A 24,851-nucleotide genomic window follows, 5' to 3' on the forward strand; every position below is an offset into this window, starting at 1 on the left:
TGACCATTAGCATGTCTTTTATCGATTCCAGAGTCATCATGTTAATTAAATGGATCCACGAGAGAGCCACAGTGTCTGCATTGACCTGATGGTCAGCTGTGTGCAGTAGCTCAGTATGACAGCTACAGTACACTGCCAGGTTTAGCCTTAAGTTCAGTGCCATGCATTTTCTTCAGCTGTGCACAACACTCATTGTGTATGACTGTTATTTATGGTATCTGACCAGAACAATAAGTATTTCATGGTTTGCTCTGCACAATAGTCTCAGTACTCATTTCAGTGTCTCTGCATGCAGCCCTGAGGAGCTCTGCAGTAGAGAGGTCATTCCTGCGATCTGACCTCAATCAGCTCAGATTAAAGCTTTTATCAGACGTCTGGCCCCCCTGTTTGGCGATGCAATGTACCCCCGACTCAGAAATGAGTCTGAGAACACATCGTTCACTCCTCTGAGATTACCACCGCAGGAGTCGAAGTTATCTCTCTTATGTGTTGTTGTAGTGCTCTGCGATTGTATCTCCATCTCTGCAAAGATACAAACTTTAAATGGAAGAATTGTTCCTTGTATTATTTTTCTTTCTGTTCCACATGCCAGATTGCCGTACAGATGCAAGGTTCCTTCTGCGGTTTGCGGGTTTAGTTTGGTAGAAATAAAACAGTCCCTGCATGAGACTGCTCACAAGGTCTGTGGATTATCTGGAGGAACCAGGTCAGGCGTTCTTGAAAGAGACATTGTCGTTGAGTTGTTGGCGCTTTGAGCAACACAAGCCGATATCTCCAACACTCACAGCGAAATACTAAATAACAGATAAATAGCACTGCAGGTAAGAGGGATTTAGGGTGATCTGTCCCTTTAAATACATTTAATTTGACAATCTGATATGTGGTGCTATTTGTGTGCAGTAAGCCCATGATAGACAGCTGTTTTTAATTTTAATTTAATGTCTGAAGTGACTCCGGAGGGTTGAGGTGGGCCAGAGAAGTTACCACACAGACCGAGAACATTCATAAACCCATTTATCATCTCTGTCTCTGCTGACCCGACCAGAACTGGGTCCCTCCTCACTGTCCGACTCACAGTGTACCGAGAGCCGGTCCCACCTTCCTCTTCAAACAACAACCCTGACTCACCAACTCACCCTTTATAGATGTGTGTATATATATATATATATATATATATATATATATATATATATATAACAATGAGATAACAATGAGAACAGCTACACACCAGCATGTCTACGCCCTCATAGAGCCTCTCGCATGGCTCATTATTATTCTATAGTTTACAGTCCAGATGTTATTATGTTGCACGTTTATTATCTGGTAATATGAATCATACGCACCCAGCATTGACTACAGATGTTCATCTTACATGTGCGATTGGAATAAACACATTGGCAGCTTATAACTTATTCTCTCTAGTCAAGCGCAGATTGTCGGCTAAGATCTGACCAGCTCGGCTCTCATTTAAATCACAGCGACTTCAGAGCGTCTGTTGGCAGCGAGGATGCTGTGACACTGGCTCATCTGTACGTCAAGGCTTATTTAGCCTGCTGAGAGTGAGAGCCCGCTGCTCGTATTAGATTCTGTCTCTGGCAAAGTGGGGATGATTAGATAAAGTGTGTGTGGTGGAGTGGAGCACTTTTTCACTTTACAGTAGCAGTGGCTGTGAATGAATGGAGGGATGGGCTCCACTTTCTGACAATAACGCAGAAATCTCTGTCCAGAGGATATTTTATGCATCTGGGGAACTGAGGCCTCAGATGCTGCCTTAATTAATCCAACACTACACTGCTCTGCCAGTTTATCATTCTTACATTTAAGTGTTTTAAGGACACTGTTCATAGTTTCTTCCCTGACGTTCTGGCAGTGTGGACAGGAATTACTCCTAAATGCTGAAGCAGGGAGCGAGTTAAAGACAAAGCAGTGGAATTAATGTGAGCGGGTCGCGGAGAAGAAATACAATAAAATACAATTCAATACAATAGCTCTCATTTTGAATCCCCTCCCTACTGTAGCATCTGCTCTGCCTGCACTTCATTCTGTCATAACACAATAACTGAGCTCTGACGTCTTAAAAGGCATCGCAGGAGCATAGAGGTGCTTGAAGAGAAAATTGCAGCAGCTCACAGCGGCTGGAGTGAAATACCATTTTGTCTCACTCAAGATGGATTCCACAGTGAGATTTCAGAGGACCAGTACAGAATCAAAATGGAGAAGCTAGAAGGGAGGAGAGAAAAAATGGAAAGAGGCAGTGTGTGTGTGTGTGCGTGCGTGTGTGTGTGTGTGTGTGTGTGTGTGTGTGTGGAGTGGACAGCTTTGGAGAAGATGTCTGATTTTAGTTTTTGTTGCTGCTTGGTTAATATGTATTTTTTCAGATATAGTGTTATTTATTGGTGAGATGTTCTGATCACAGCCACATGCGAACAATAAACAACATTTCATATTTACAATATAAGAAGCATTAATAATAAATATCGAAATGCAACGCCATACAAAAGAAAAGAAAATTAAAGAAAGAAAATATCTCTCCCACTGCTGTGTACAGATGTGTACAGATGTGTACAGATGTGTACAGATGTGTACAGATGTGTACAGATGTGTACAGATGTGTACAGATGTGTACAGATGTGTACAGAACCAGTGAAGAAGCAAAGGCGATGATCATAAACAGTAGTGCTTTTCTTTTTTTTTATGCATCTGGCCCCCTCAACCCCTGAGAAGATTTTCTTCTTCCAATCGTCTCGCACACTGGCATGCATGCATGGCTGCCGGCATCTGCACACACACACACACACACACACACACACACACACACACACACACACACACACACACACAATCACACCCTCCCTTCCTCTCTTTATAGATCCCACTTGCTGGTTGCCCATCTAACAGCCCTGTATGTAAACCAGTGAAACCCCTTCAGGACATCAAATCCGTGGAATCTGTTGTCGGTTCTATCTAGGTCAACGCTTACAATAGCTGTGCGGTTTCTCTTCTCCCGCCTCTCTCCGTATTCCCCCTGTTTGCTTAACCCCACAAGGTTGATTTTCCTTTGCATGTATAAACATCAAAAATGCATTTAAATTGTAAGCATATTAAGCATGCTTTGCTTCTTTCATACATATTAGTCTCAAGTGGAATATTAAAGCATGTAGCGGCTCGATGTTAACATCAGTGTTTGAAGAAAATTACATTTAGGTTGTTTCTCATTAATATTTGTTCAGCTAATTGGTTTGGACTGTGCTGTTATTCTGTGTGGTAACACTGCGACTCCACACGGCGCTGCAGCAGGACATGCAGGAGAAACACTGCAATTATAACATCTCTGATCTATAGGGGATGATTTTATGTGACCTGAGGGAGGTGGCGTCTAATTTGTTAACCCGCACAGAAGAGAGAGAAACCTCTGCACCTGCTTGTCTATGCATTTTTCATAAGATCTTCAGATGTCTATTTGAGAGGCCATTTTGACTAAAAGCACAACAATGCATATTCAAAGCAGTTTAACATAAATAAGCAGAAATATGTGAGAGTGCAGAACCTTTGCACATGTTCCCTTTTGTTAGACACACTACCGTCTTTAAAACTAAATATATAAATACATTGAAATAACACATCCTACATGTCAACTGTCTGTTTTAGAGGAAACATCATAAGAAAAACTCACAGCTCCCCTTGTTCAATTTAAATGAATTACCCAGCGCTAATCTGCTTTAGCTGCTCCCACACAGCCCCAGTTCGTTCTAGTTTTGGATAAATCACTGATATGACTGCCTTCAGACACAGGGTGCACTCAAAATCAAATATGCAGAAAGAATGTTTGCTAATCCCAAAGCAGTCAAACATGTAACCTTAATCAAAGTCGCCCAAGACTCTAGCAGTGTCGGTGTCATGTATCATCTCCTCCATGATCTGTACACAGTCCATGTACATGTGCAGAGACATTGTTGTTGCCATTTATTCTTGTACAGTATGAAAAACAATTGCCCGAGCTTGATAATCCATCACGGCAAACACAAAGCCTACATTTGTTTTGCATTACTTGTCCTCTTAATCGTTGTGTCACAATGCCAAGTTTTCATATTAATGTCCACATTATGTCACGCTCCTGCTTACTGTCAATCAAATGAAACACACAGGAAGACATAGAAACCTCCTCCAGGAAATACTCCCCCACCTTTTATAAACGATATCCAAGTCGTCTTTGCATCTTTTAATGGAAATATAATCAGATGATGACAAAGAAGTCCATGTGTTGCTCTATATGTTGTTCCACTTCACATGTTGTATTTACACACAATGAAAGAAGACTGAGGCTTTCTTTAAAAATGGCAAATGCGCACAGCAGTGTGTTCTTTAACCCTGTGACGTCACTGCAATGTTTTTCCTCGTGAACATTAGCTGCAGCTTCGTCCTCATGCCTTAAAGGCTCCGCGAGCGTCCTCTTGTCTTAGCATGCCCACCACTGTGCACTGAAGACAATCTCCTGTAAATTGCTTTTTCGATCAGTTTTGACATCAATCTGCTCCCGTGGGAATGTAGGCATTCATGTGATGGCGGAGTGGAAGGTTTCCTTCCTTATGGATGTTGACAACCCCACTCAGCCTGGTTTGATCTGCAGAATTAGCATAATATTACCCTACATACTGAACTGGCTGTGACAGCCAGAGAGGGATTGGCTCTCTACGCCAGACTTTGGCGCCAGTGAGGTTACCACAGCGGCAGATGTCAAAGACAAGACAATAAAAGCTGTTAGAGGGCAGACATTTGATATGCAGATCTGATGTCATGAAGACAGTTTAGGCATTTAAAAACAATGATGGATACATTTAGTCAGTCATTTACAGTATTAGTCCACATATTGGTGAGCTCAAGTCTCACTCCACAGCTGGTGTAGTTATTGTTTCCACAATATATTCTCCAGTAAACTCTCCCACCTCATGTAGAATAACTTCTAAAGGTTGTGTGTGCTCTTGAGATTCAAACTTCTACAAACACCCTATGGAGAAAGAAATCCTTCTGTTGTTGCAGGATGAAGACATCTTTTTATACAATAAAGGTTTTGTGATCCTACATAACAACCACACAACTGCTGACTTTCATGTCTTTTTTTATTTAAAAATCTTTTCCAGGGCAAAGATATCTCATCACATCCACGGGAGCCTTGTATATTCTGGACGTCCTGCCTGAGGATGGGCTGAATAACTATCGCTGCACCACACGCCACCGCTACACTGGCGAGACTCGTCAGAGCAACAGCGCACGTCTCATTGTGTCAGGTCAGTGCTGCCTTCAAGCTGGAATACCATACATGTAGATATTGTATTGGATACATAGATCATCCTCACATAACCTACACTTACACTTGTAAGTAGGATTTGGCATTTTAAAACAGAAATATGTGTCACCCCCTGTGATTTATTGGTGCCCCTCAGACATTCTGATTGATTTGCAGGATTGTAAAGTGTCGGGTACGTTTAGGGCTCGGATCAAGTTTACAGTCTGTCATATAGACCGATCCCCTCCAAGGTCAATTATGAATTATGTCGCACTTCTTCGGGCTAGTCAGTCACAAGTAAACAACCATTGCAATGTGGGCTGTGCTGTGCTGCAGGTCCAGATGTTTATTGTAGCATAGACATGTTTAGCATTTAGCATGTAGGTGGATAAGTGGTAAAAAAGAATAAAAGGAGCAATCGATGGTGCCATCTCTGATTTTAGGAACACACTGTTTCTTTCTCCTCTCCCTCACATAACCAAATATACAGTGTATAGAACTGAATCTTGACCCCAAGAATCAATATTGAATTACACTGTCAAGTTGCTGGCAACGCTCGCCACTAATTAACACTAAATTCTCTGCTCCTTCCAGACCCCACCAATGCTGAGCCAGGCATCTTGGATGGCTTTGACCACCGAGAGGTGATGATTAATCATCGGGTGGAGCTGCCCTGTAAGGCTTCAGGCTACCCGACGCCCAAATACCGCTGGCTGAAGGACAACAGCCCTTTGGAGCCTGACAGTCGCTTCCGCCAGACCATCACAGGGCTGCTGATAGAGAGCACACAGCCCAGTGACTCTGGCACGTACGTTTGTGAAGTGTGGAACAGTTATGGCAACGCAGAGGTCATGGGGCGCCTGTATATCAAACGTAAGTATTCTATCATCCTCTTTATTATCTGGTTTTTCTTTTTACATTTTTTTGTTTGATTGATTAATTAAAATGTTAATTACCCATTTTACTTTCTTATTTATATGATATTTTATTATTCAGATCTAAGCCAGAGATGGCACATCTTCTAACCTGAACTCTCTCCACTATCTTCTGTGTTCCGATAAAACTTGAAAAAGATTTCTTTGTGTGTGCTCAGAGCCCTTGAAGGCCGTGGTTAGCCCTCGGAAGGTGAAAGGCAGTGTGGGGAGCAAGGTGTCTCTGTCTTGTAGCGTGAGCGGCTCGGACGAGTATGAGCTGTCATGGTACCGCAACTGGAGAGATCATCTACCCCGGCAACAACGTCCGTTTCACTGGACTCAACCGGGAGAACCTCATCATGGAGGGGATGTCGAAGAGCGACGGCGGAGCCTACCAGTGCTTCGCCAGGAAGAGCAAGATGTCCGCACAGGACTTTGTGCAAGTCATCCTTGAAGGTAAAAAGTGTGCATGGGATGTGCTGACCAAAAGCCACACTGCAGCAGCCGCCTTGTGCATAAGTGAGCGAGCAGAAACAGATGCAGGCCTCGCAGATCACAACAGGCTTTATGTGTTAAGGGCTTCCAGCTGCGACGCTCTGCTATTAGAATTGGAATTATAATCCCAGACTTCACAAACACATACAAATATACATGCACACACACTCTTGAATCCAATAGTTTACCTTGGCAGCGTTGCTCAGGCAACTGTCTCCTGTGACCAGGGAGCTGTAAAAAGCAGATATTGATAATCTATAATCTTGTGGAACAGATATAGAGAGCAGCAGCAGCAGCAGCAGACATAGACGTTTCAAAAGCCAACGCTCCTGGATCACTGTGCATAATGGAAGAACTGTGAAGTGGGGATTTTACCTTTCTTTATGCATTATTATTATTATTATTATTTCACAAAACAAGGGTTTTTATGACACAGATTGAAGTAAATAACACATCTTCTCTCAAACACTGACACACCCTGGTGTCTGATACTGTTGATCAATAACAACAGGAGTGTTTTAACACACTAACATCACTTTCATTAGAAGTTTCTTTTAGTTCTCATGGCCTCAAAAAGTGCACGCTGCACATCCATAAAACAAGAGAACGCTGTAATGTGTAGGAGCATCTCTGTTAGGGGTATGTGAGGTTTTCACGCAAGACGCTATAAGATTAATAAAAAATAAGACACTGCTGTAGGAATGAAGATCATCCTGATAAGGTCCAGCACTCGAGTCTTAAAGCACGCAGTCAATATGCATTCTGTTTCCAGAGAGACAAAAGCATCTGCCAAATCAATAAATGTTAATGTGATGTAACTAAACCAGTTCTTCCAGCTCAGACAGTGGGCTCTACTGAAGTCAAAGTAACACAATCCTCTGGGTTTGTGTTGGGAAATTGAAGTAATTTACTAATATTAATCTTCTGCAATCACCTCGAGGAGATGACAATACTCTGGTAATTGCTTTTCTCCCTGTGCTCAATTAACTAAACAGGCTTTAACTTATCACGTAAGTAAAGCTTTGGTAATCCTTTACAGTACATGAAGGTACTGTCAGCAGGACACTAGGCCAGTTGTGCTGCAGGATAAGTTCGGTCGAAGCCTCTATAACTTTATTACTGCTGATGATGGTCACAGTTTAACATCACAGTTATTCACCATCCATCTGTTCCACCTTGTCCCCCACTGCAGATGGTACTCCAAAGATCCTGTCCTCCTTCAGTGAGAAGGTGGTGAACCCAAACGAGCCCGTCTTCCTGGTCTGCAACGTCAAGGGCACGCCGCCTCCCAGATGCACCTGGTCGCTGGACGACGACCCCGTCATCAAAGACAGCCACCACCACCTGGGCCACTACGAGACCCACGAGGGCCACGTGGTCAGCCAGCTGAACGTCACGCACACCCAGGTGCAGGACGGCGGGGTGTACCGGTGCACGTGCACCAACTCGGCCGGGGTCGTGTACCACCAGGCTCGAATAAACGTAAGAGGTGCTTGTCAAATCAGCTCCTCCAAGAACAACAATACACATACCTGTCTGTCTCTCTGTGTGTCTGTCTGTCTGTGTGTGTGTCTGTCTGTGTCTGTCTGTCTGTGTCTGTGTCTCTGTGTGTCTGTCTGTGTCTCTCTGTACAGCTTGCTGTCTGGCATTTGCAGTACATGAGCGCTGGTTGTTGTTTGGGTCTGAACATTTGGATTTATTCGGGTTTTTTTGCTCTTATGTTGATTTTCCAAGTCATAGCTTCCTTTGCTCACTTATTTTTAGTTCTAGTATTAAATATTTAATCACATTTACATTTCATTTTAGTTTGTTATCCCCTGATTGATTCCTCCTCCATTTCTTGGGTTATTCTTTATGCGATATTTCCTTATTCTCTGCTCCTTGCTTAATTTGTTTTTAAAATATTGTAGCCTCGTCTTTTTCCTCTCCAAATTATTACTGTGCTTTTCCTACATGCCTGTATTTTTAGGTCAAATGAATTATCCTGGTTTGCTGCACATAAGCGTATCTGGATATTGGGTTCCAAAATGGGCTGGTTTGTAAATAGCCGGAAGAAAAATATATTACTTCTTCTTTGCATGAATACGTTTATCTGTGGTTTGCTTGTGTGTGAGCGAGTGTTCATGTGTGTCTGTATCTGCGTGTGTTTACTCAAGCAGCCAATTCACCATCAGATGTTAAAGCGATTACTCTATTTCCATGTTATGAGACACAGAATGCAGATCACTGTTATATGGGTAAACAGCAGGAGCAGAGTTATAAGTATCAGTAGTACAGTGCTTTCTAAATGCTCTGTTTTCCTTCAGATGGCTAGCACACTTTAATCTGCTTGTCATTTCACGCCTTCTGCTCAGAGTTAAGCCTCAGATCTTTGGTTAAAACAAACAAGAGAAGCTTTAAACAACAGTTCCTTTGCATATTTAAATATGTTGGTGGCAGGTACCATGTGTGAAGCTGTGGAGAGAAATGTTCTCTGTTTTATGTTCTATGTCTAGCAGTTAACCTTTCCTTGTTTAAATACTACATACATTTGGAAAGTCATAAGTCAGAAATACTTTACTTACAGAAACACCAAAAATAAAGCCATTGTGATTCGATTCACTATCCACCGAATGTCTTTATAGAGGATCCTTTCCCATTCTCTGTCCCTCTCTAGGCCGCGCCAACATTCGCCCAATGAAAAACATCACAGCGATTGCTGGACGAGACGCGTTCATTCACTGCCGTGTCATCGGCTACCCTTACTACTCCATAAAGTGGTACAAAAACTCTGCGCTGCTACCGTTCAACCACCGACAGCGAGCGTTTGAGAACAACGGCACACTGAAGCTGACCAACGTGCAGCAGGTGGACGCTGGCGAGTACAACTGCAAGGTGATGGTCCAACCCAACAAGATGGACTCCCAGAGTGTCCATCTTTGTGTGAGAGGTCAGTCCAAATGTATTTGTATTTGGATCAATAACTTTTTTCCTATAGGGCTACAGCTAGTGTTAGCTTAGCATAGGGACTGGAATCAGGGTGAAACAGCTAGCCTGCCTCGCAGCACCTCTCAAGCTCACTAATGAATATTTTATTTCCTTTAATTAGTTGTTAAGTTTGTGGTTTTATGTTGGTTATGTGCGGGACTATTTCTTGCCCAGGCGCAGTGACCTCCTGGAGTCTCCACTCCTATGTAAATAAGGGTATTTCCCAAAATGTGGAACTTTTAATAAAGCTAAATTTCATAGAATGTGCAGCTCAGATTTCCTTGTCTGGAAAAAGTAGATGGATAGATAACAAATACCCACTCACGCAGAAAGCTCCTATATCACGTGTCAGAGATCTCAGCAACTAAATGAATCTGATATAAGACTGCCACTGATATCACACAGCTGAGATCTTACAACCGTAATAGGTAATACTTAAAAGAGCTTCCCCATTAGGCCCCTTCCCTCTGTACAGTACGCTTGGTTGTTGTCACTATATTACACTTTCCAGGGCAGCGAGGGAAACCGGGGGGGAGGAAGAGATGGTGAGAACTAAAGAGAGAGCGATGATATAAAGCAACACTTCCCAGTGGTGCTATAGTGAGCGAGTGCATTTGTTAATTTACTCTGCTCATGCTTAAAATGCGGAAGTGTCTTTGGGGATCCCTGGAGTCCATTATCTCCACTTTGTTGTGAATTAAATAAGGTGCTAAAGTGCTGCTTATTTCTGTGTTATTTGAACTCACTGGACACTCGAACACAGATGACTTGTGTGATGGCTGGAGCTTTCCCACAGCATATAGTGCAGTCAATTTGTATAACTGTGTTGTTATATCATGGAGGCAGACGCACTATATCAGGGTTTTAGATTAGAGTGGATGCAATTGTAGTTTGATGTAGAGGCCAGGCTGGAAGATAGGTAAGTATGTAGATTAGTAGATTATTAATAGACAATGAGGAAAAGTTCAGGTTGATTTATTTTCCCAAGCAGCCTGAATGAGTCACCTCAAAGTTATTTTTCGGTGTGCTCTTGTAGCTTCTTGGGCTGAAAGGACAAAATGTTCCAGTCTGAAAATGACGGGGAATTATTGCAGAACGCTTTGCTATTCAGGTCTTTTATGTTCCTTCAGTGACCTCCTTAAAGCAAGATTGATATTGTGGGATTACTCTGAGAAAAGGGACACGCTACCTGCCACAGAATCGAGGGAATTAAGATGCTCTTTGAGTCTCGCGCCTGAAATCACATTTGATCTCTTTCTCTCTTTCCCCCCTCCCGTCTGTCAGTCCCTCCCTACATTCAGCCCTTTGAGTTCCAGCGTTTCACCATCGGCCAGCGCGTCTTCATCCCCTGTGTGGTCATGTCAGGCGACCGCCCGCTGGACATCACCTGGCAGAAAGACGGACGACCAATCCCCATCAGCCTGGGTGTGACTGTGGACAACATCGACTTCACCAGCTCACTGCGAATCTCCAACCTGACGCCCGACCACAACGGCAACTACACCTGCGTCGCCCGCAACGAGGCTGCTGCGGTGGAGCACCAGAGTCAGCTCATTGTTCGAGGTGAGAAAGCACAAAGGAACAGATTAAATACCTAATGGCACCTAGTGGACTACTATAATCTGTAGTATGTGTGCAGGTTTTCATTTTAAGAAATCCCTGCTGTGCCAAACTTCACTTATTAGTTCCTCCTGTCTGAAGGTAAAACGAAGCGGTGCTGTGTTTCACCTGCAAGTTCTTCAATACAACTTGAATTAAGATTGGGACAGAGCGACACACTTAATCTTATATGCGACATACGACAACGTAACTCCGTCACACTGGCGCCGACTGCTCAACACTTAAAGTGAATAAGAAAACAAGAGCAGGTGGAACACTGTCACTGTGTGTACATGTCAACGGCTGTGTTTTTGTGTGTGTACAGTTCCTCCTCAGTTTGTGGTTCAGCCTGAGGATCAAGATGGGATCTATGGGAAAACTGTGACTCTTAACTGCTCCGCTGAAGGCTACCCACCACCCACCATCGTATGGGAACACTCCAAAGGTACATTAAACACAGCATGCGTTACCCACTGCAAGTGAACCTGCCAGCTACCAGAGAGTTCTTTCCCACTTTTAAATTCAAACTCACAGAATAAAAAAAGCAGACTTTAGTCTCCAGAGTCACCAGGATGTTCTGCAAAAGCTCCGACGTGTCACACTTAGAGAGTAATAACACAAAGTGCCTGTAAAACAATCAAACATGGATGTCTCATGTGAACCAAAGTCCATCATTCACGGTAATTAACCACAGATTTAATAGATGTAGTTCACAGAATTATGATTGTTTCTGATTTGAATTTGCACAAGTTATATTTTCAAGAGTAATAATTATGGATGCAATTATGCCAACGACCGTACAGCTCTGTGTGCAGCCACCGCTTGCTCTCAGGTTTTTGTTTTCCTAATGCAACTGTGTATGCAGGCGAGTGCAGTAGTAGTGCTTTTGCGGGTGAGTGGGTTCCATTTGCTTCATCCACCGCCAGAGTATATGTGTGTGAATGCACAGACACACACACACACACACACACACACACACACACACACACACACACACACACACACACAGCCATCTGCTCTGTAAACATGGGCTGGGGGCTTGCTGGGTTTCCACCTGCACCATTAGAGATCAGAGAGCGAGAGAGAGACAGGCAAAAACAGACAGACAAATAGGCAGATAGAGCGTTAGCAGGCAGACAGACAGGCAGACAGGCAGACATACAGGCAGACAGACAGGCAGACAGACAGGCAGACAGGGAGGCAGCAGGTGAGTTCAGCCACTTGAGCAGGGCAGATGAAGAGGGGCCCCAGGTGTTTGCTCCATCATCCATTGTGCGATTGTGCGATTGTGCGAGTGTGTGTGTGTGTGTGTGTGTGTGTGTGTGTGTGTGTGTGTGCGTGTGTGCGTGCTCTAGGCCCCATGATCAAAGGAATGAAAGAATCAGATCTGTTTTTCACCCTTTGATTGGATTTGTGTGTGCGGGCGTGCATGTGAGACAAGCAGGCCTCATGCCTGATTAGTACTGTCTGACCAGTCCTGATCAGTGCGGAGAGATGTGTGTGTGTGTGTGTGTGTGTGTGTGTGTGTGTGTGTGTGTGTGTGTGTGTGTGTGTCAATCGTAGCAGTAAAAGCAAGTAAAAGAAGTGCCCCACGGTTCAGTTGGCCAGGCTGCAGGTCAGTTTTGTGTTATTTTGAGGCCCTCACGTCTCACGTCTCTCCTGGTGCTCTGTAACATGTTGTAATGCAGTGGTGCTCTGTAACATGTTGTAATGCAGTGGTGCTCTGTAACATGTTGTAATGCAGTGGTGCTCTGTAACATGTTGTAATGAAGTGGTGCTCTGTAACATGTTGTAATGCAGTGGTGCTCTGTAACATGTTGTAATGCAGTGGTGCTCTGTAACATGTTGTAATGCAGTGGTGCTCTGTAACATGTTGTAATGCAGTGGTGCTCTGTAACATGTTGTAATGCAGTGGTGCTCTGTAACATGTTGTAATGCAGTGGTGCTCTGTAACATGTTGTAATGAAGTGGTGCTCTGTAACATGTTGTAATGCAGTGGTGCTCTGTAACATGTTGTAATGAAGTGGTGCTCTGTAACATGTTGTAATGCAGTGGTGCTCTGTAACATGTTGTAATGCAGTGGTGCTCTGTAACATGTTGTAATGAAGTGGTGCTCTGTAACATGTTATAATGCAGTGGTGCTCTATAACATGTTGTAATGAAGTGGTGCTCTGTAACATGTTGTAATGCAGTGTATCAGTAAGAGGAGAGAGGCAATGAAAATCACCTCCAAAAAAAAAAAAAGGTATCCAGGCTCGGCGGCTTGGGAAGCTATAGTCTAATGTGTTGCATGCCAGAGAATGGCTGTCTGGCATGATTATACAAGCTAAGAGCCAGATGAGTGTCTCTGGGAGATATGGAACAGTAAGTAAAGGTCAACTGCTATTAGCATAACGACTAGCACCATTTGGATATGCAAAATCCATAATTCAAGGAAGAACACATCTCTCTCTCTCTCTCTCTCTCTCTCTCTCTCTCTCTCTCTCTCTCGCCGGGGGAGCAGGAACAAAGTCACCACTTGACCCTTTGCTAGCCACGGCCACTTGACTGCATTTTAATTAAAAAAGCAAAAACCCACAGCTCACTAAATAGCTTAATCGCTACACGCTAACTTTAACACGAGCTAATGCAGCGTCTGGCTCCGTTCACACATGTGTTTAATACTACATGAGCGAGGTGGAATACACTGCTTTCATCACTATAAGCGCAGACCACTCTAAAGACATTAGCTTTATAATTCATTGTCGGTGACATTTCCTACAGATTTAAGGCCGACATTGTGGAATAACATACTGTATTGTTTGACAATAGAACAAGAGTGATTATGTCATTTTTTATTAAAGAGATAGGTATTAATTATGTCACAGATGTCAAGTCCAATTATTTCAACGATGCTTCAGTGATGGATATCAAGTGTCAGTCGCATTGGGCTTTTGAGAGTTGAGAAAAGACATGTGCAGAGAATTATTTCTTCTCAATCCGTGTCTGTCCTCGACCAAGGCCATTTATGTAGTCGCTATAACTACTTCTTCTGGATTCAACAAACATAAATGCAGAGAATAAACCCAGACAGTTGACACACAGGAATAAATGGTCAGAGTCTAGTGCGTCTCACCGGCTCGTCTCAGTGAAGAAGGCCAGCAACGACACAAGGCCTCTCCGCTCGGCTCTCCTCAGCCTGTTGTTCCTCTGCACCAATCTGCTGTCTTGTTAAACATGAGCATTATGTCTGTTCTGATTGCATCACGCCAGCAGCTCGGCCTGTTTCCCCGTGCTCAGCAGCTGGCTGGCGGTTTAAGGATTTAGGACTGGTGTTAAGAAACATGTTTACGATCCTCGCTAAATCTGACAGGCTTTGTCATCAAATCTGTAAACACAGACGCATGGTCAAATGAATGCACACACACAAACACACACACACACTGATACACAGCTTCAGCACTGTATCTTGTGTTAGCATTATACTTCTTTGTCTCTCCTGAATGTGTACTGTTTAACCTATATACAGAGTTGGATATTATATCTAAATGTTTATTTTCCTCATTACTTACAGTGTTGTTTCTCTTCCTACTTGTCCCAGGTGCGGGCGTCCCCCAGTTTGCGCCCATCCCGCTGAACAGCGGCTCTCGTGTGCAGCTGCTGAGCAACGGTTCTCTGCTGATCAAACACGTGCTGGAGGATGACAGCGGCTTCTACCTGTGTAAGGTCAGCAACGACGTGGGAGCTGATGTCAGCAAGTCAATGTACCTCACCGTCAAAAGTAAGAGCCTGCGTCTGATGCACGATCAATAACAGCTGATGGGCAGTAATCAGTGTGTATTTTAATGTCTGGGTTGCTGCAGCGACGAGCAGCCATTAAAAAGAATTCCCAGCTGCGGGATTTTACAGATAGCTATACTCCTCGTAAAGTTGATCGGCCAGACATTAAGTTTGTTAAAGGAAGGAAGGGAGATGCACATCAGCAGATTCAATAGTCAAGCTGTGTAAAAGATGAACACAGTGAGAGGGACAGATCCAACTTTCACTGGCTAAAATACCTTGTGATGGACCTCAGCTAAATAAAAAAGCATTTCTTTCTAGGCACGTCACTGTCCCCGACTACAGGTCTCCAGCCTCCGGTGAGCATGAGCATGAAGCTCCCCTATAGTGAACCGAGTGGCTCCTCATTTTCACGGCGCTTAGATGCGAGTGGGGCTTATTTCCCCTGAGCTACTGTTATCAAACTGGAGCACGAGGAGCGGCGCTGCGGGCGGCCCTCTCTCCATCTCTTCTTCTTTCTCTCTCCTCACCGGCACAAAGTCTCATATGTGGAGCACTTACGTGTAAAACGTGTACAAGAAGCTGACATTTACCGGGAACACATATTACACTTTTAAGTGATGGAGTAAAAGTAGCGACTGACCTTCTGACCTTTCTGTACAAAGGGAAGCCAACAAAAATAATTTCCTCCTGGATAAATCTGCACTTGTTATCATTAATATCAGCTGGCATGCCTTGGATATTCATGTGTCACTGTAATTAAGCCTTGCAGTGTACAAGGTTGGGAGCTGCCACTGTGTGAGGCTGTCAGTGCTACAGTGGCTCAGAGAAGAACATGCTCTCTGTGCTTTCATAGGTCAGTTTGCTGACTGTAGCTCCCAGTTGCTATGCAGCAAGTTGACCTATGGCTGTACTAACCTTCCATTTTCTAAAGAGCAGAGAGATAAAAACTGCGTCTGCAGCTACAGTACTCTCAGTAGCATCTCTAACTCAGAACACTAATCATTGATTTTTAAGACATTTTTATTTAGTCCAACAAAAGAAAACCACAAGCGAGCGAGCTCTTGTGTAATACAGTGGGTTTGAACTTATATAACGGAGAAATGCATCGAATAAACTGGTTTCTACTGAACTTCATTGTTCCAGTCTGAGTCCTTCACAGTCAGAGACTCACCATAAACAGGTTAGACTGAGATCATATAGATCAGTAATCCAATCAGCACTGAACTGCAGCGCAGATCTTCTCCTTTTCTCTCTGACCTTTTCCGTTTTGGTCCAGGAGGTCATCTTGCTGTGTATATGTTTCGACTACATACTTATATACAGCATATGCTTTCTATAGGACATACTAGAAAGAGCAGAGGGCATCTTGCAGTGATGAGGGAGAAGTAAACTGAGATTGCATGCTCCAGGCTCCAGTTTCATGCTGTTCTCGACTATCAAAGGGAATTTGAGAGCTTCAGTGCTGAATGATGTAAGCTTACTTCTCGTAACTAGTAGTTTCATTAACATGAACTGTAATGGTACTATTATTTTTACTTTATTTATACCATGTTCTACCCCTCAACAGGAATTTAAAAAAATGTCCGCAAGTAATTTCATGAGAATTCGAATACAAATTGAAAACTTTATTGTTCGTCAGTTAATTTCTTCTTTAAATGTTATCTAACTTTAAATTGTAATATTAACATGTTTACTTTACTGAGCCTTTGTTGCATATAATTATGCTTATTTTAAGAACACGTTAAAGCCTTTGATCATTATCATGAGTATAATAGATCATTTTTTACTGTTTCTCAAACATGCACTATTTTGCATTCATCTGTGAATTAATACACTTTTCCTGCAGCTTTGTATTCATTTCAAAATACCACCAATAACACAAAATATGTTAATAAATCTGCTGCAATTGAAGTAATCTTTTTCCACAGCCATCACACAATCTAACAGAACCATAGATACTGCAGCTTACATCATGCCAACAGAGAGTGTCATCATCAGTAACACTGAATATGGATTAAACACGCCAGTTTCTCTTTTTACACTCTGTCCATTTACTCCTGAATTACATTTCTCTGGCAGTGTCATTTAAAACCTCTAAGTCACTTATAATTCAGTTAGCAGTTGACGTGTCATCTTCACAGCTCCAATAAATGGTATTACAGGAAACCGCTGTAAGTTCTCTGGGCCTCTGATGAGGCTGCGCTGTCCTTCCTCTGATGCCATTGGCTGCTCAGTCATTATCGAACATGCTGGCTCAGCCACATGCTTGTCACTCATCAACAGATCACATTTCATGCCCTTTAAACCCCAAACTGTACTCGTACACTCAAGATGCTTTCTTTAAAAGTGTACTTACTCGCATGAGTGGTTTGAGAAAGGGAGACCATTACTGTGCTCACCATCATGTCCAGTTCTCTGTGTGTGTGTGTGTGTGTGTGTGTGTGTGTGTGTGTGTGTGTGTGTGTGTGTGTGTGTGTGTGTACACATTTCTTTTCATTTTTAAGAATACTGTATGATTGTTATCATACACACTGCAGGCGTATGTTACTTCTTGCATGTGTGTTTGCAATCATGTCTGTTTGTATTTGTGTTTCCATTCATGGTGCATTGTGTTCATTCTGCTTGCATGCAGCGTGTGCGATTTTGTGTGTGTGTGTGTGTGTGTGTGTGTGTGTGTGTGTGTGTGCACGCTTGTGTGTTAGGAGACGCTGGAACTCTTGAGTGCATTTCAGCCTCATTTAAATCCGTCAATACTTCAATTAGAAGCCGACGAAAGGGCTCAAGGGAAGAGCGGTCCGCATGTTCCTCTGCTTTATTTGCACTCTCTGGCTCTCTCTCTTTGTTTCCTACATTTCCAGCAATGTGAGAAAGATTAAAAAGATAACACATCATCTGTTTCAGCTGTGTGTGTCCTCCAAGTGTCTTAATCCCCCACTGCCAACAACAAAGCATACATTTATTGACCATTTACAGATACTTCTCTTCTAACAATATCGTCTTAATCCCAGATGAGTATTAGATATACACGCATCATATATTTAAATCATCCTACAGCAGTTTGCACGGCTCTGTCTCTGGGAATGTTGTGCACTTAGTCGTCTTTCCAGATCACATCGTCAACATAGTGAATCCTGTAAAGTAATAAGTGTCTTTATATTGATCCAAAACTGTGGACGTCACAATGAATGGAGTCAACGTTATCTTAATAAGGTAGCGATCCACAACTGATTTGATGATTGAGGAATTAGAGCCATAAATTATTCTATCCACAGAAAAATAATCATAACTATTTGGATAACTGATTCATCGTTACAGAAATGTCAATTATCAAGATTTCACTGAATATCTTTGGATTGTTTTTCAGTTTTCTGACTTTTTATAGACCAAACGATTAATTGAAACAATAATCTGCAGATTAATCGATACTGAAAGGAGCGATTAGTTGCAGCTCTACTAGAAAAGAGAAGCTGCTTTGGTCTATCTCTGTTGTTGCCTGTCGAGAACTAAAAACGTGACGGACATAGCAATGCGTTGAAAAATGACTGGAACGATTAATCGACTGTCAGCGACCAATTAATTTCCTCTCCCTCGTTTAATCAACTAATTGTTTCTATAATATAAGAAACAAATGCGTAGTGAAGGTACTTTGGTAACTTGGTGTAAAGAAGTGCTTTGAATACAAAGTATGTTGTGTGAAACCACCAATAGTTGGAAAGGTGCTTCATACTTTATGTCTCTGCTGAAGTGTTTGTAAGAGTGAAGCCTCCTCCACACTGTTCACCTCCCGTCTGCACCTTTCTGTCTTTGTTCCCCTCCACCCCTCCCTCTCTAGCCCCTCAGCTTTCTCTTTCTCCCTTGTCTCCCCTCTTCCCACTCACACTTTCTCCTCTACCCGTCCGTGTTTTATTACCAAGCCCCTGTAATATCGCTGGATATTAAAAAATATACATCAACCGAGCAATTATGGGCCATCAAAAAGAATAGGTTTAGCCGGGGGCCCTGCGAGCGCTGCACGGCAGACGCATGGAGATGAGATGAGGAGGAAGAGAGCGAGTAGCCTCACCTCAGCTCAGACCGCCGAAGCACGACTGAGATCGGTGAAGATTGTCGAACAGTTTAGATACTGCAGTCTACGTCACATCTAGCATGTTTCAATCACACATGTGCACACACACACACACACACACACACACACACACACACACACACACACACACACACACATGCAAGGTCACAGATTAAAACATCTCAGATCTATTCAAATATGCATTTTCATATATGCTTGTGCTCATGCATATGGACATAAACAACAAGTATTCTAATACACATATGATTTCAAAGAGAAACACACACACACACACACACTCACACCCACACACGCAGAGGCTTGCGTTCTGTCATTGTGTGCCCTTTCTCAGCAAACACAAGCTTCGTCGATGTTATCTTGCACTGCCAAGGCCACAGATTTAGATGGAGAAAATAGCCCCCGTTAAAGAGCAATAACATTTAGAGAAGGGGCTGAGAAGACTCTTTTAATAGGACTCACTTAAAATTCATAGTTGCTATGCAAAATAAATCAGAGATTTCCTGCGCGGGGGCAGTGGGAAAGGGGATGATGGTGTGGGGAGCGAGGGAGAGGGAGGGGCTGCATGTGAATAAGAGATGAGGTTTAAACGTTGGCAGTCCCAAGCCTGACACATTTCATCATGTCGGGGGTGGGCGGGGGTTGAGGGTGCACGTACGCGCTCACAGGCCTTGTACACACACACACACACACACACACACACACACACACACACACACACACACACACAGCACCTCCTTTTCATTTTTATTGGCTGCATCAAAGAAAGAAGAATAGTCAGAAACATGTTGAAGGAGTCTGTGCGTATGTGTGTATTTGTTTGTGTAGGGGGTGTTGCTGTGTGTGTGTGTGTGTGTGTGTGTGTGTGTGTGTGTGTGTGTGTGTTTGTGTGTGCTCGCTAACTCCCCTAATTTTAATTTACAGTAGCCTACACATACATAAAGTAGAGACATGAACAATGTTATTGTCAGATGTTAGCTTATCACAGATATATCAGAATAAAGTAAACGTTATACCTGCTACACATCATGTTAGCATTGTCAGTGTTAGCAAGCTGACGTTAGCATTCAGCTGTGCCTAAGATCATCCTCACACAGCTGCTTGAGTAGCTTCAGAAGTTTCTCCTGCAGTCGTCTTACTTAACTACTTCTTCTTGAGAAACGTCATGAGGTCAGATGTGAAGTACTTATTAAATAACAACCGTGGTGCTAAGAGAGTCAGAGTGGACTTACACTAGGCTACATTATTATGCGACGGCATGTGGTATTGACGTGCGTCACTTTAAATGTCGCTGCAGCAAGGGATTGTGGGGCGGGATGTTAACGAGTGGTCCAGTGTACTCTGTTCTAAAGGAGGTAAGGAAGGAAGCATTCATCACGGCTGCCACTTCCGGGTCATTTCACTCAGTTAGAACCTTCCTAACCAGACCAGTCAAAATCCTTCTGAGTGTAAATGGACTGCTTTTATAAAGCGCTTTACAATATCAGCATTCACCCATTCATACAGAGTCAGAGGCTACCATACAAGGCGCACATCAGCTCGTCAGTAGTGATAACCATTCACACACTCACACACACACACACCGTTGGCCATCGGGAGCAATTTGGGGTTCAGTATCTTCTACATGCTAACTGCAGGGGCTGGGGGATCGAACCGCCGACCTTCCGACTGGTGGATGACCACTCTACCTCCTGAGCGACAGCCGGCCAACGTGTGTGCACATCCGTACTGTATAATTTACCGCTGAAATAATAACTAACTAACAGAGCATGAAATAATCTGTAGCGTCATTCAGCGTGCTTGTGCTGCAGAATAAGTGAGGTTTAACACATCGGGGTAATTTGCTATTCACACAAGTACAGTATAATAAATGATTAATTATAAATTCAAGTGCTTTAATTGACTTGTGATTGTCTAACCTTCTTGGCACTCCTAGTACGAGCAAACTGTACCAGCCTGATGCCTGTGTGAAGCCAAGACAAATGATTACAAAGTTATCTACAAATGCTGTTTTGTCCCAGAGGAAGTGTGTGTGTGTGTGTGTGTGTGTGTGTGTGTGTGTGTGTGTGTGTGTGTGTGTGATTTTTTTATCCTGTCTGTGTATCTACACTGTGTATTGAACACAAGTGTTCAAGGCCAGTACCTCTGTGTTTGTCTCTGTGTATTTCCAAATGTGCACGGGTGTGTGCGTGCATCCGTCGTGATTCGTGCATGTCTGTATATGTTCGAATGTGTGTGTGTCTGTGGGAGACAACAGCACGGCCAGCGGACTTGTCTGCTGCCTATGAATAATCAAAGTGGTCTCTCTCATCATTAAATCATCGCTGTCCTGGTGGGAGCCTGAGGAGGGAGATGGAGTGAGAGAGCGAGGGAGAGGGATCATAGTTAGCGCTGCAGGGGTACATGCTCTCTCTCTCTCCTCCATCGTGTAGTGTGGCTGAGATGTGTCATGAGCACAAGTCTTTTCTGCTCTCTGTGCTCGCCCACTTAGCTCCCCCAGACACAGCCGCTCTCATGCACACACATTCATACATATGCACGCACAGTATAACACTCATACACATGCACACGGGCACATTATTCAGGAGTGTACAGACATTCACACACTGACTCAAACACACATATTGCATCTCTTCTTGGAAGAGAGGGGCTCCGACCTCTGCTGCACGAGTATCTGCCACATGTAGCTGCCACCGCTGTCCTGTTTCAACGACACGGTATTCACCATCGCACATATTTACATAAACGGGTAACCTTCTAATAAACTTTTGCCTTTCTGATGTAAATAAAGGTTAATTGGCTGATCACTCAACATAGTATTTTCATTGTTTAAAGCTGCTTTTATCAGTATATTTAACAATGGATCAAATAGCATATCAATAGCAATATCATATTTTAAAGCGTTAAAACCCACTGTACCCTAAACACTTCACTAAAAGTGAAGAAATCTAAGACAAGGAGTTGGTGGAGACCAAAACAGATCGATAAGGAGAGTGAATATTGTTCTCACATGTATCTATGTGGACACAAACAGGACTCCAAATTATTGAAAATGTTGCTCCATAACTGCTGGATGTGTAAATAAGCTACGTGTGCTAACATGTTAGCCTTATCCACGTACAGTAAGAGGGTGAAAGCATGTCACTGTGTGTTTATAGCTGGCTTCCAATGCCCCCAAGTGGCCATAACATCAACACATGTATCTTTAAGCAATGGATCCGATGATGAATGGCGTCCTGCCTTAAATAAGATAACAGAACTTGAAGTAGAAGTGCTGCTTGTCACACAGAAGATGAAAGTTGTGTTCCTTGCGTGGAGCTTTGAGCTTTGACTCGCTCATAGCAACTCATTGCTCGTAGAAATCACTTGAATTGTTTCACCTGGTCTGTAAAAAACAAAGCAATGTCCATAATGTCCACATTAATAAGGATTAACATATTCATTCATTTGGTCATTATGCAATGTTCTAACTCAGGAGCTTCTCGCTTTAGAGATCATTATAGTGTGAGCAGCACCTGAAAGTCTCTGAGTGTTATGATGGGGAGACGGCTTCATGCCACTACAGAGAAAAAGACAGAATGAAAGAAAGTGTGAGTACGAGAACATCGAGGGCGAGTACAGTCTGGGTGAGAGACTTTCACAACAGATACTTGTTCTGCTGAACGACACACACACACACACACACACACACACACACACAGGCTAGATGTGTTGCTAATGAGCCCGGTGTGCGGTTACGGCGTAGAGCCAGACTGGCTCCGCGGTCGGACCGATGGGAGTTCAGTGAGGAGTCACCACTTTCTTCTCCGTTCCGCCGCCTCATCCTCAGAAAGCGACACGTTAGCGTTTGCTGTCATTATCAAAGCAGGCGCGGGCTTACCTGAAGCGCTCCCTTTCAGGATCGTGGGAGACGGGTAGACTATTTAAATGGTTGTCATGATTGTGAAGACGGGATGTGCTGGGTTTTAATTTGAAGTCTTTTATTTTGAAAAACAAAGATTAACACGTGACACTATGAAAGCAATTATTCCCAAAGTGGTTCTTGGTGGAAGGGGAATCACACGTACTGTAACTACTGTACCTACTCTCTTCCCCCCCCCCCCCCCCCGTACAGTCCCAGCCATGATCACGTCCTATCCCAACACCACTCTGGCGACGCAGGGCGAGGAGAAGAAGATGAGCTGCATTGCTCACGGGGAGAAACCCATCATGGTGCGCTGGGAGAAAGAAGAACGCATCATCAACCCGGAGACCAGCCGATACGTAGTCACCGTCAAAGAGGTGGCCGACGAAGTCGTCTCTACGCTGGTGGTGAGTGCTCAGTGTCACTGTCGTGCAAACATGATTTCAATCTCATTGAGGGGGGGGGGGGGGGGGGAGCAGAACCTTCAGTCATTATTACATATTATCAGAAGCAGAGAGGCAGAAAGTGGGTCAGGATGAAGAGGGGCCTCCCTCTCTAGTAAAGGATATTGAAGTACACTGCCTCCCTTTTGAAAAGCATGAAGCATCATGTTAGATTCCTACCTGACTCCCTGCGTATGGTGTCTCTCTGTAGATTATGCCAACTGTTCGCGAGGACTCTGGTTTCTTCTCCTGTCATGCCATCAACTCCTTCGGCGAAGACAGAGGCATCATACAGCTGACAGTGCAAGGTAAGACTCAGTTCAGCTCATGGCTTTCTCAGTGTGGAAGAAAATTCCCTCCAGGAGTAGTTACATCTTCTATCACTTATTACTTAATTCATTCGTTTATTAATTTAATTGCTGCACAGTGTGACTCCTGCTCTTTGCAGAGCTATCCGTAATCTCTCGCTGGGGAAATTACAGACGGAGATACATCTGTCTGGTCCGCCTGCCATCCACTTCTATTTCAGGACTGCTGCTCTAACTGTGTTGTGTTCCAACGTTTCCTCAGAAGCGCCCGACCCCCCAGAGGTGGAGATCCGGGAGGTTAAAGACCGGACCATAGCGCTCCGCTGGACCATGGGCTTCGATGGCAACAGCCCCATCACAGGATATGATATCGAATGCAAGAACAAATCAGGTAACACAAGTTGAAGAAGTGAGAATAAGAACTTTACACAAATCTGGACTCAAAGTACCGACTAAATGTTGAATTGGGATTTTTTTTTGGAGTTTCCTTCGACTAGTTCAAATGTGACTAAAACTAATAAGCATTTGCCTCTAAGACGAAGACCTGAAACAGCTGCCAAAATGAAAACCGCTGTCACGTCTATGTAACAACTACTGAAGCGAGGCTTCACAGCAAACAAGAACTCCAGAAGTGACGAATAAAGAAACGTTAGTATCCGTCCTTAACAGTCTAATCTCGCCCTCTGTTTCTTCCAGCGTCATGGCTATCAGCCCAGGTAACCAAAGATGTGTCACCGCAGCTCAACCAGGCCACGATTATTGACCTCCACCCTTCGTCTACTTACAACATCCGCATGGTCGCCAAGAACATCATCGGCAACAGCAACCCGAGCAACGAGCTCACCATTACCACCGATGAAGCAGGTAACTGAGCGTGTCTAAGGTGCTGATTGTTAGTGAACAGGATCTGAACAGTGCACACAGGAAGTACGCAGTGCAGCTGGAATTATCTTTCCTAGAACATTAAATAAAACTCCCACTTTGTCCGGATCACTTTTTAAATTGTTAATTTGGCTATTATTAACTTCACACTGTCCCCCTGATTTATTTTAATGCTCTAAAGAAATGCTGGTTTGGAAAGAAACCGTTTC

At 43.6% G+C, this 24,851-nt stretch overlaps 1 protein-coding gene across 1 annotated transcript in view; it reads left to right on the top strand.

Moving 5' to 3' along the window:
* dscamb (Down syndrome cell adhesion molecule b) overlaps positions 1-24,851 on the top strand; it is a 97,425-nt gene that overhangs the window by 54,486 nt on the left and 18,088 nt on the right. The window contains 13 exon segments of the mRNA XM_029446200.1: positions 5,139-5,285; positions 5,879-6,157; positions 6,378-6,493; positions 6,495-6,654; positions 7,886-8,182; positions 9,350-9,622; positions 10,945-11,223; positions 11,585-11,704; positions 14,840-15,019; positions 23,220-23,416; positions 23,664-23,760; positions 24,023-24,151; positions 24,457-24,624. Coding sequence (XP_029302060.1) covers positions 5,139-5,285; positions 5,879-6,157; positions 6,378-6,493; positions 6,495-6,654; positions 7,886-8,182; positions 9,350-9,622; positions 10,945-11,223; positions 11,585-11,704; positions 14,840-15,019; positions 23,220-23,416; positions 23,664-23,760; positions 24,023-24,151; positions 24,457-24,624 — 2,442 coding nt within the window.

This window comes from Cottoperca gobio, chromosome 13, assembly GCF_900634415.1.
Source record: "Cottoperca gobio chromosome 13, fCotGob3.1, whole genome shotgun sequence".
Classification (NCBI taxonomy): domain Eukaryota; kingdom Metazoa; phylum Chordata; class Actinopteri; order Perciformes; family Bovichtidae; genus Cottoperca; species Cottoperca gobio.